A 13,398-nucleotide genomic window follows, 5' to 3' on the forward strand; every position below is an offset into this window, starting at 1 on the left:
GTTTTGAACTATGCGATAAGCTGTGCACGTGAAGCACATGTATACCCAACAGTATTTACTGTAATTGGATAGATAAAATAAATCTACTCACCTAGTGGTGGTAGAACACACACATAAAAAAAGGTTTTACTTAAACTATCTTTCAGAGCCAGTGGCTCCTCCTCCTGGCAGAATGGCTGAAGGGGAAGGAAGAGGGGTAAATGGAAAGGACTGGAGAGGTTTAGGAAAAGGTGCAGGGTACAAAAAAGTCACCTAGAACCCTGGGTCAGGGGAGAATTAGCTGATAGGATGAGAAAGAAAGACTGACTATTGGGGACTGCACTGTACAAGATTTGAAAACCTCAGAGTTTGAGGGTGGAAGACAGGGTAGTATGCAAGAGTACAGTGCTTAGCTTTTCACTCCTAACTCGCGGTAATTTCTGTCTTGTATGTTACCCTATCTTCCACCTTTAAGCTCTCAGGTTATCAAATGTTGCCCAATGCAGTCCCCAAAAATCAGTCTTTCCTTCTCATCCTGTCCAGTAAGTCGCCCCTGACCTGGGCTTCTGGGTCACTTTTTGGAACTCTATCTCTCTTTCCTAAACCTCTGCAGTTCTTGTCGTTCATACCTCTTCCGTCCCCTTCAACCCTTCTGCCATAAGAAGGAGCCACTGACTTCAAAAGCTTGCATAAGTAAAACCTTTTTTTATATATGTGTGTTCTCCTGCCACTGCTGGGTGAGTATATTTTTTTATTTATCCAATTAAATTATATTGTCAACAATAATTACCATGTACTAAGAGATAAAATACTTCTACAAAGCTGCAATTGAATAATAGTTAATATAATCACCAGGACTTTTTGTAATTTTGAATGTTGTATTACCTTAATTCACATTTCCCCCCCCCCCCCCCCCCCCTTGTGTTGGTGAAAATGTGAGAAAAGTATGTGTACAGTGTTAGCTGGCACCAGACTAAAAAATGTTACATGTGTTTTGGCAATAGCAGCAATTATTTTGTTTGTAGAAAAATGGATTGGAGAATTTGTAATAATTTTTGCAACTGCAGCAAAGTTTTATAAATGTTGAATATTGCTTTTGGTGAGTCTGCTATGAGTAAAACAAGGGTTTACGAGTGGTAAACGTCATGACAGTGATGAAGACAATGAACACGCTGGATTTCCGCCCATACCATCAACAGATGCAGTCTTGGAAAATTGAAAGAAATGATTATGAACAGTTGCTGAGTCACAGTCAAAGAAACTGAAGATGATAATGGTATATCAGTTGGCCCATGATACAATTTTTCTCCTTAGTTGTTTGAGTATGAAATGTATTACAGTAAAATGTTTCACGATATTGTTAAATTTTCAACAAAATTATCAGTGAATGCAAATTGCTCAGGAGTTCAGAAGTAGTCAACAATGAGGAACTACTGAAACATGTCACAACAGGTGGTGACACATATATTTACAGGTGTGATCTTGGAGCTGAGACTTGGTCATCTCTTTGGAAGTATTCTGAATTGACAAGTTTGAAAAAAGCTCTACTAGTGGGTCAAATGTGAAGGTTTTGCTCATGGTGTTAGTTTTTAATGGCATTGTGTACCATGAGTTTTTGCCAGAAAGTTGAATGAACAGTAAGGTTTACTACTTAAAAGTTCAACTCTGTTTATTTGAAGCAATCCAGAAATAAATCCGTATTTGTGGTGAAACAGTTCATGGATATTGCACCATGATAAAGTACCTGCTCACACTTTGTTGCTCTTACACCTCAGTCTCCACATTTGCCAGACCTGGGCCCATGTGACCTTTTTCTGTTCCCAAAAAGAAAGGAAAGCTCTAAAGGCCCATCATTCCACAAATATAGATAAAGTTAAAGAAGCATCACTGAGAGAACAAAAAGCTGTTCCAAAGATAAGAATTCCAGTAATGTTACTAAAGTTGAAGAATGTGCTGGCATAAAGGTATGATTTCTAATGGGGAGTATATTGGAGGGGATGAAAATTGATTAAGACAAATAAAATTCTTTCCAAACACACAAAATTCCCATTACTATTTTAAGACTCAACATATATGTTTTCTGTCCCAAAACATAGCAAATGATTTTAAAAATTCTATTTGTTGATCACACAAATGTCTTTGTGAAAGACATACAATGAATATAATGTTAAAAATGTAGCAAATAGGGTAGCTGACAACATTGGCTTGTTGTTCAGTGATCAGGTTGTTACTTGACTGCAAAGAGATACAGTGCATACAATTTCTGAAGTAGAATTCTTCACAGGATGCTCAAGTAACAATTAAAGCTGAACATTTTAAATCCTGAATGTATTTAATCCTGATGTCTGAAGGAAAATGGGAAGTTTCATTGGGAGTCTTGCTTTTATGATCTTCTATTGAAAATAGCTATTGTTGTCTTTACCACAAGATTAATTTCCTCCTTTAATGACACTGTAATGTCAAAGCTTGTTTACTTCGACTATTTTCAGTTTGTCATCTCCTTTGGTAAGCTGTTCCAGTGCTGGCCTGCGTGGGGCATACTCGCCCGTGAGTACCCATCAGCCCACTCATGGACATGCACAAGTAGTAGACATAGGTTACCTGTCTTGTGTCCCTACTAAACTGCCGTTGCACTTCGTGTTGTTGTGTTTGTGAGCCATTGTCTATCCGTGCCCATAAGTGCTTTGTTCAATTTATGGTCTCATACGCTGCAGATAGACTGCTAGTTTTCCAATATATCAGCTGTTCATTCAGTCTTGATCACATCTGCCTGCAGGCTCCAGGCTGCCAGCATGTTGGCACTCGAGCTGGAAGAGCCTCTTCATGGAGTATATTATGGAGCAGCCCTGGATAGTCACAAAAAGTTTTCTTAGTCTAGAAAAATTTAATCATACAATCTGTGGTTTCGGTTCACAAATATCATGCATTCTATTCTTAAAGTGTGTCTCACTTCTGATGCTCCCATTGCAGCATACTAGCTACAACAGTTTTAATCCTGAATGAGACCAAGCAATAGAAACATCTCTTGGGCCCAGTAAAAAATTAAAGATGAGAAATTAATTGGTATCAGCATTAATTCATTCGTACCTAACAACCAAAAGGAGAGATCATGACCTTAAAACAAAATATGGCTCATCAGTACAACAGTTTTGATCATGTACCATTGCTTTGAGCCCTTACAAACCAGGATCAGTCATGAGGCAACTTAAATTAGCAAATTAATAAATGATTGTGAATAATAATGGAAAAAATAGGATGTGATATTAGAGGACAATAATGTGGCTCATAAGCAAAGGATTGGTATTAATCATGCATTTATTCAAATCAAATAGGAACCTGTTCTGAGTACTGGGTTCAAACAAGTAGTTGCTGAACACAATACAAATATAAAAGAAAAACAGTGCAACTTTACAGTGCAAGCAGTGTGCTGTTTAAGCAATAGTGGTTAGAAACTAAGAAATAGAGCTGTGAATTAGGTCACCTAAATAGCAGCAAATCTTAAAATTCACCCAGCACATACAACTCTCTGTACATTAACAAATTCACTGCCACAGAAGTGTTCACTCACTGATGGTGTGACTAACAGTCTATGCCCACTAGTAATCAGACACAGTGTTTCTGTCCTGAGCTGATGCACCCATAATAAGTTCTAAATGGTAGCACATCAGAATAATTTAAAGTTCCAAGTAACAATTACGCCCACACAGCTGTCTGCCTGTACAGTGTTATCAAAAGCCATACTTACAAACCAAACAATGAAGATGAGACTCTTAACTTCACCCTGCCTGCCTATTTAAATGTTAGTCAGGTAATCCACTGCCTTAACCCAAGATAGCAACTTTCAACTTTGATAGTCACATACATTTTAACTCTAGCCATTTCCCATGGCTTCAATTTCGTACGGGTTTGACATGTGTATTGCACATATCTCCTGCTTCACCATCTCTCTGTCCATCTCCTCCTCTCCCTCTCTCCGCCCACATCTTCTGGATAGATTGAAGGTGCAGATGGGGAAAAAGAGGTAGAGAAGAAAGGAGGAAATGAACAGGAATAGTGGGAGGAGGAGATGGACAGAGAGGATACAGTAATGGTGTACAAATTCCAGCTTTCATTGCCAATGAACAGCAGTCAACATGAGTGCATGAGCAAAGCACCTGTTGTGGAGGCCCATACCCAACATTGTTTGCTGAATGGTCATTGAGGAGACACTGTTGGTAGCCCCTTGGTTCATCTTGACAGTCAGTTTCTCAACAGTTGCAAACTTCTCCACAGCCATTATTCACCCATCATCTGTCACCCGTGGCACACCAGCATATCAGTGCCTATTTTGGATAGTGCCATTTTGCCATACATGGTCAACTTTAACTGTGGTGGCAAACAGTTTACAAACCTAGCCATTTTGGAACTGCTCATGTGCTTTTGGGTATCAGTTAAATCACTCTGTTTCCACATTATAACAACAACTGGACTGTTTTCCGCGTCCCCACAGATGCGCTTTATATGCCCTCCGCTGCTAGTGCTGCCACCTGCCATCTGTGAGTGGTTATTGCATGTTAACATTGAACATGATTAATTTGTAGTTAACCTCATGTTGTTAAAAGTGGATGATAGGGATCGATGACCTAAGCAGTTTGGTCCTGTAAGGTCTTACCACAAATTTACGAAATTTAAAAGTGGAAATTTAAAAGTGAAAGCCAATGGCAGTTCAGTAACGCAGTCAATCATGAACTTCTGTCAGAAACTGTTGCCAAATGGTATCAAGATTTAAAAAGTTCTTCTGGTGCTTATGTACCAGGCTCCACTCCTGATTTCAGCTGTTAGCCAATTGAAACCTTTATTCCCTAAAATGAAGCAGGTGACATGATTGATCAATGGCCTTCAGAGGGTTTGTGAATCCATAAGGAATGAATGTGCCATCGCAAATCAATTCATCTCTGCCCTAAAGATCGTACTGGAAGCTCTAAGACGTGTTGTTGCGTACAGGGAAATGAATGGCCTGTCCCTCCAGATTTCTCGGTTATTACTTCCTGGGGATCTTGTATAGTGTGTGCCAAAATTAAAGAGTTTGTTCTTCCTTTGGATGCAGCTGACACAGGTGCAATTCTGAAGGCAAAGCAACTTCTGATACTGGAGAAATGCATAATTTGTGGACAGAACTATTTTGTGTCCATAGTTACAAGTACCTGACTGCACCTATTAAATGATAAGAAGAGCAAGGTCTTGAATAGGAAAAAAACAGTAGGACATTCTTCCTTGTATGAGGGAGCAGCTGGATGGCATTGCCAAAGACAAACTTGAGTCTAGTCCTCAGAATAATGTGGCTTTTGAGGAATTTGCCACATATGTAGAGTTTCTATGCGTAGTGAGTACAAAATTTTCCCCGCTGGTTTCTGTGGATTTTGAATACGCTTCAGCAACTACAAAGATGTTCTATCTCCCAATAGAAACATACTTTTTTTAAAAAAAAGGTAGATAGGCTTAATGACCCATGCAACGGCTTTGTTTTTTCCTTCTTCTAATGAATGATGATTTGATGTATTTGTTTGCAATTTAATAAACTAGAATGAACAAAAGAGAACTTGTTGAAATAATTGATTAAATCAGCATCTTCTTACCCCATTTTTATCTTATTTTAGCGCCTGTTCCTTTTTTTCATCTGAAAATTGTACCTAAAAATCCTGTCCTTCGCAACACCGAATCCATTCCCTGTGAAATCCTGCTCTTGTTTACACAATGGTACTTTTCTTTTGGAGACTACTTCTGCTTCTCAAGCACAACAACTGCTTGCATCTTTACTCCTCCATGGCTATCCTGCTTGTGTCAATGCCCATCAAACACTGAATTCTTCCATGATGTTATTTACAAAAGGCTTCTTGATGGTCTGACAGAGGCAAAAATCCAAAGGTACATCTCTGATCTGGGTGTCATTGCCGTCCATTGAGTGATGAAAAAAGTAGATGTCTCATTAGTGCCCACACGCACTCTCTTTCTCACTTTTGATAGAGTGGTTCTTCCACCAAAGATCATAGCAGGCTATGAAGTTACCACAGTCAGACCGTATATTCCAAACCCGATGTGCTGCTATCAGTGTCATTGTTACAACCACACTCAATAGTTCTGTCGACACCAGCCAAATATGTAACCAGTGGCAGGGATGATCATGAGGACGATTGTCCACCTCCTTCTCCCTGCTGCATCAACTGCAATGGCGATCATGCCGCTGCCTCCCGCGATTGTCCCGTGTATCCCGATGAGCGGGGTGTACAGGAGATCCGGGTGAAAGAAAAAGTGCCTTACCTAGATGCTCACAAGTTGTTGGCTAGTCAGAAACCCTGTGTTGTACCATATGGCACCTGCAGTACTGTTCTTGCAACATCTTGCTCCACGAAGGACATGGCCACACAGACATGCAACCTCAAATTTAGTGTTGTGGTTGTGAAATTTCCCAGCATCATGGTTGTATCCCCGTCATCTCCTCCAACTGTGCAGCAACACGCCACCAAACTTTTGCCTCGTGGGGCGAAGTCACCAGCTACACAACCAGCAGGCTGGAAAGGACACAAGGAATACTCTCATGAAGACTTCCTACGTCCCTCCAGCCACCCAACAACTGAATCTTCCTCTACTACCCAGAAAGGCTTGAAGAAGTCAAACAAAAGCAAATGGTCTTCTACTTCGTCGACTCGAAGATTCTCTACAACATTGTTGCCATGTGATACCCTTGCCCGGCTAACCCCCATGTCACTGGTACGCACCATTAACCGTTTCGCTGGTGTTAAGCTACTATTATACCTATACCTATACCTAAACCTGTCGGTGATGCTGAGGGAATTAGATTAGGAAATGAGACACTTGAAGTAGTAAAGGAGTTTTGCTATTTGGGGAGCAAAACAACTGATGATGGTCGAAGTAGAGAGGATACAAAATGTAGACTGGCAATGGCAAGGAAAGCGTTTCTGAAGAAGAGAAATTTTTAACATCGAGTATAGATTTAAGTGTCAGGAAGTCATTTCTGAAAGTATTTGTATGGAGTGTAGCCATGTATGGAAGTGAAACATGGACGATATATAGTTTGGACAAGAAGAGAATAGAAGCTTTCGAAATGTGGTGCTACAGAAGAATGCTGAAGATTAGATCGGTAGACCACATAACTAATGAGGAAGTATTGAATAGGATTGGGGAGAAGAGAAGTTTGTGGCACAACTTGACTAGAAGAAGGGATCGGTTGGTAGGATATGTTCTGAGGCATCAAGGGATCACCAATTTAGTATTGGAGGGCAGCGTGGAGGGTAAAAATCATAGAGGGAGACCAAGAGATGAATACACTAAGCAGATTCAGAAGGATGTAGGTTGCAGTAGGTACTGGGAGATGAAGAGGCTTGCACAGGATAGAGTAGCATGGAGAGCTGCATCAAACCAGTCTCAGGACTGAAGACCACAACAACAACAACAACAACAACAACAACAAACCTGGCAAGGACAAACACCTTCTGTCTAGCTACTGCCCAATTTCTCTCATCAGTTGAATTTGCAAGGTGATGGAACATATGATTTATGCCCAGGTGGTATAATGGCTCAAGTCTCGCAATTTATTAACCACTGCACAGTCTGGATTTCGAGCATGGTGTTCTGCAGTTGACCATCTCGTCACTTAGTCCACCGATGTCATGAATGGTTTTCTGAGGGAAATCCCAGACTGTGGCCCTGTTTTTCGATTTGGAGAAAGCCTATGACACCTGCTGGAGGACTGGTATCCTCCATACTATCTACATGTGGGGCTTCCGTGGCAGGCTGCCCCATTTCCTTGAGGAATTTTTAAATGCTGAGTCTTCAAGGTATGTGTGGGTTCTGCCTTGCCAGACACCTTTATCCAGGAAAATGGTGTGCCTCAGGGTTCCATCCTGAGCGTTGTCCTCTGCCATTGCCATTAAGCCTATAATGGCCTGTCTCCCGCCGGGCATCTCTGGCTCCCTTTTGTTGATGATTTTGTGTCTGTTGCAGTTTTACACGGACCTGTCTCATTGAGCGGAATCTTCAGCTAAGTCTCGATTGTCTGTACTCATGGAGCATTGATAATGGCTTTCATTTTTGCGCTGACAGAACTGTTTGTATGGAATTATGGCAGCACAGTTGGTTTCTCCCACCATCTTTACATCTTGGGCCTGTTGTTCTTCCATTCTTTGAAACTATGAAATTTCTGGGGCTCATGCTCGATAGGAAACTCTTTTTCCTCCCACGTGTCGTACCTGGAAGCCCCCTATAGGCTGTCCCTCAGTGTCCTACATGTCCTCAATTGTACAGCCTAGGGTGTCGATCGAACCACCCTCCTCTGTTTGCACCAGTTCCTTGTTTGATCGAAACTACACTATGGGTGCTTTGTTCATGCATCTGCACGTCTGCCCGTATTACGCCATCTGAATACTATCCACCATTATGGCATTCGTTTGGCCACTGGTGGAGTTTTACACTAGCCCAGTTGAGAATCTTTATACAGAAGCTGCCGAACTACTGCTGTCCTACTGCTGTGACTTTCTCCTCAGCAGGTATGCATGCTGCTCGTCTGTCGTGCGTGGCCACCTATCATATGCTTCCTTCTTCGATGACTCCTTTCATCACCAGTATAGGGTGTGTCCCTCTTCTCTGTTACCTCCTGGAGTTCGCTTTCAGTTCTTGATCCAGCAGCTTAACTTCATGCTACTTGCCAATTTCCTGATGGGTGTGAACCCTTCACCATGTTGACTTCGTGCAGCATCCCGTTTTCACCTTGGCCCTCATTTGCTTCCTAAGGACACTACTCCAGCGTCGCTCTGTCACCTTAAGTTTCACGACCTTCGCATTTAATTTTCCAGTTGTACCTTTGTGTGCACTGATGGCTCTGACTGACCATGGCGTCAGGTGCGCCTTTGTCATTTGCGCCAACGTTTCTTGGTATCAGCTTGTAATATTACCCTCCCACACGTCACTATTAAAATTCTCTGTCTCTGCACAAGTTTTGAAAGCTTCGAGAGGCATAAGATATACAAAAGAGAAACTTTTTACTTATCTTCATTTTCTCTTCTTGTTGTTAGCTGCAATTATTGTGTCTAGGGACACATTCTTGTGGTTGAAATTTTGATTTTGTAGGTTCTTGATGACCAAATAACTTAAGAAGGTTTGCCTGTATTACTCCTGAATTTTATTCTCTTCCACATTTTCAATATCACACAGTCATTACAATTTCCACTTAATATTCCAAATCACATTGTTAGTGTCAATCATAAAGAATACATCTGTCTCCATCAGAGGCATACCCACTACTACTTACATTCTGCGGTACTAACAATATTTTAAGGATTTACAAAGCAAAAGAGTTTACAAGCATTCTTGACAAAAGAAGAATCATCACCAAGATATAACATTATTTTATAAATGAATCCAGAAATAAATTTAATAATTGGCATTAGATTGTGCAATTAATAATATGAATTTTAAGTATGCCAGATATTTTGTAATTTCAAATATTTCTAAAAGAAGAGTAATTTTAACTGTACATACAGTGTGTGACAAATTAATTTTTTTTTATACATTGTAGTCAGAAATATTATCCATGGTATACATAATCATATGAAATTCCTTTAGTTAAACAGTGGAGATAATGTTCACCTACACAAGAATCGATAGTATAAATGATATCTGCTATTTCTATTAAAAAAAAAAGTGTCAGAAAATGGTGCCCCATTACAAGCTTTTGGAACACGCTCAGTATTTACAGCAGAGCTCTTCGCCCTTTATCAGGCCATGCAGTACATCTGCCAACACGTGCCTTTCAATTGCATCATCTGCTCCAACTCTCTCAGTGCCCTTCTCAAAGCCTCTGTGTGCTGCATCCTGTACATCCCTGTCACTTGTTCACTCTTGACAGAGTCACTGTGATGTGTATGTGGGTTTCTGGTCACGTCAGTCTGACAGGAAACAAGGCCACTGATGCTGCTGCCAAAGCTGCAGTGCTCGTACCTCAGCCTACTAGTTCTTATATTCCCTCCGATGGTCTCTGTGTTGCTGTGTGTCAGCAGGTGGCATCAGTCTGGCGTCACTGTTGATCCTCCCTTCATGGGAACAAGCTCCTGGCCATTAAGCCTCTCCCAGTGGCTTAGACGACCTTCTCTCAGTCCTAAGAGATCAATTTAACTAGGTTGCGTATTGGGCACTATCTCTTTAGCCATCGCCGTTTGTTGAGTGGGGCTCCCCCACCTCTTCGTACCCATTGCGCCCAACTTTTGACTGTCTGCCATTTCCTGATGGAATACCACTTTTTTAACCACTTACGTTCCCGTTTGTGTTTGCCGTCTGAGTTGTTGGACGTTTTAGCTTACGATGCTTGGGCTGTTGATCGTGTTTTACTTTCTGTCCATTGTAGCAATATGGCGAAGACCATTTAATTTTTATTTCTAGAACTCTGCTTCTCTATGGCATATTTTACAGACCTTTCTCCACATTCCTGTTTTTAGCTGTCTTGTCTTTCGTTGTTTGGGATTGACATGTGGTCGTTTGTAACTCCTCTCTTTGGTTTCGTGTTCTACAGTTTTGACATGGGTGTGTATGACCAAGTTGTTTTTGTGCCCTAAAACAAAACAAAACAAACAAACATCAACTTCAGTGCATTTGTGCACTCGTTAGAGAACATGTTGTTTTGCTTGTTTTGCTTGGCTGTGCACATTCCCTAATAAGGGCAGTAGCCTCCATGATGTGACCGAGCAGTACATCTCGCATATTCATCTCTCTCTCTCTCTCTCTCTCTCTCTCTCTCTCTCTCTCTCTCTCTCTCTCTCTTTTTTTTTACATCTCATAGTTTGTCCAGCACCATAAACAAAAATCTAATGACTTAAGGTCTGGTGATCTCAGTGGCCAGTTAATTGTACTACCACGACACAAATATAACCACCTAACAGCATTCATCACAGTACAATATCTCAAACATAAGCTTTGGAAGAAATTAAGAAATGTAACTGATGACATTTTATGTTTATTTCTGTTGTTCTGCTCATAATAAAGTTATTGTACAATGATTGCTTATTTGATACGTACAGAAGTTTTAGGTTACAGTAATACTAAATTAAGTGATCATTATGCATATTTTATTTTTGGTTTTAGCAGTATTGTCCGTATCAAAAGCAAGTAGAAACCATTGCAAAAACCTAAATGAAACCAAAAATAGGAACAGGAACATATAATCTGAGCAAAAATACAATATTCAAATTCCATTACTTACAGACAGTTAATTTTTCAATCTCTTGTATGTAAGTGACAGTTAATAAAAAAAGATCAAGCTATTAACTCATAAGGTTCAATCCAGTCAATGCAATTAATTAAGAGTTCATGTTACTTCTGAGTACTTTCTGGCACAGTTGATTAAACAGTTGGTTTTTGCATTTCTGAGTGAGTTGGCAGGCCCATTTCGCACACATTTCGATGAAATCTGTGTTGTTGTCTTCAGGTGTTACAAACAGTGGTCTTGTAAGTGGTCATTCTGTGGACTCAAATGAGTCTGTTGATTGGAATCAAAGCTTGTCGCATTCTCACAACCAGTACTTACAACAATTGAGGAAAACTGTTTACTCCTTCTTAGAAATATTTAGCACAAAATGGGATCATTCGCAGAGACAGAAGCCCAAAAACAATCCATCAGTTAGGATTTCTTTTGGCAAAATGTCTGTCGCACAACTTTCGTCGAAAGACAAAACCAGTCAAATTTACAAATTACTTTCTACTTTCTTCTTTTCATGTGAATATGAAACAGTCTGTGCAAATCAGCTGTATGTACTATGCTAAAAAATGTATCTACAATGTAAAACACATCGACTTGACAATAAATCTTGAATACAGACTTTCTTTTTCTTGAGCACAATATTAATGCCATCACATGGCCACTATTTTTCTTATCTATAGGCTTAATTTATAATACTTGCATAATCAAAACTCAATTTGTCTCTTATTATGAATATAGAATTGTAAGTTGTTAAATATAAACAAGTAATATACTCAATGTAGAATCAGTGTTGGTGTTCATTTGTCCACAGGTCAAGAAAGTGATTCTAGGTGCACACTGATTGCCTATCATTAGCATAATATCAGATCGGTAGTTACAAATTATAGCTCTTGTACCATACAATGACGAAGCTAAAAACGATTGTTGTTGTTTGCTCAGATGACAGAAAATCCAATTTGGTGCAGTTGTACCAAGTAAATATTCTACTTTTTGTTTTGTTAATTGGTGAATGGTATATTTCATGAAAAGAACATTGTAGTAAACTAACACAGTATCAGATGTTAATGAGTACATTCCCTGCTCCAAAATGTAGTCAAAGGGGTAGTACTGAATTTTATTTCTTCATGTTTTCACTAAATCACTTTCAGTGAATTGAATGCCTTTATACTCCTTTTGTCAAGGTAACTACTAATTTTCTCTCCCCTCTTTCTCCAACTAAGCTAATACTTCATCTGTAATGTTTCATTGACATCAAGGACAATAAACACTGAATCAACCCTCTTTTCCAAAATTATGATGATGATGGTATTGATTCTTTGATTCTCAAATAGTCTTTAGTATACACTCGAATTACATTGTTTAGGAAGGACAGTATTACATAATAGCGAAATACGATAGAGTATCACTCCTGCATTTCTCTTTTAGTGACCAACACTTGGACACTTATGCAGACACTTGGGAAACCTCCAAGCAGGAGGAGGAGGCAGTCATGTCTTGTTGTTGGAGACAGAGTTTTCTTATTTGGTGGTACAAGTCCATACCAGGGACAGATGTCATACCAAGTAATTGAAGATCTGTACAATGAAGGCATTGACTCAAAACTTATGGATCATAATGATATGCATATACTGGACTTTGGTATGTAACATTTATACCTGTAAGTTGCATGTTTGTTTTGAAATTTAACAGTGTTGGATTTTTCATATTTCTATTTTTGAAAGAAGAGTACAGTGAATATCAAGAACTCTGTCTTCTTAAAGTTGGTTGATGTGTGACTAGTCCATTAATACGTCTTGTAATTTTAAAGAAGAGTTCTTATTTTTTATTTCAGTGTGTTATTTAATTTTGCTACTTTTTGTTGTCAGTGTGATAATCATTCCAGCTATAAACATGTTTGATTATTTTGTAGGAAAAGGGCAGACAAAATAAGAAGCAGTTTAATGTGTTTGGAAACTTTCTGACAATAAGTACCCTTTTGTACATACAAAGAAACAGTGTTGTCTCCTTTTCCTAGTGTAAAGAAACACTGTTAAGATGGGGGGGGGGGGGGGGGGGGGAGAGGACAGGCTGTTGGCAAGAAAAATATCAGTGTAGTATTGTTGATCTTAGTGTGAAACTGTTAGTAAGTGCTGAGATTTTTGTCACATGGGCTAGAACATGATATACTGACTAGC

General features: G+C 39.6%; 1 protein-coding gene across 2 annotated transcripts in view; it reads left to right on the top strand.

Annotated features, from left to right (window-relative positions):
- Positions 1 to 13,398, top strand: part of LOC124619288 (kelch domain-containing protein 3) — a 110,807-nt gene that overhangs the window by 77,939 nt on the left and 19,470 nt on the right. For both annotated transcript variants that reach the window (XM_047145559.1, XM_047145560.1), the window contains exon 7: positions 12,650 to 12,862. In XM_047145559.1, the coding sequence (XP_047001515.1) occupies positions 12,650 to 12,862 (213 nt within the window). The remainder of the gene's footprint in view (positions 1 to 12,649; positions 12,863 to 13,398) is intronic.

This window comes from Schistocerca americana, chromosome 6, assembly GCF_021461395.2.
Source record: "Schistocerca americana isolate TAMUIC-IGC-003095 chromosome 6, iqSchAmer2.1, whole genome shotgun sequence".
Lineage (NCBI taxonomy): Eukaryota > Metazoa > Arthropoda > Insecta > Orthoptera > Acrididae > Schistocerca > Schistocerca americana.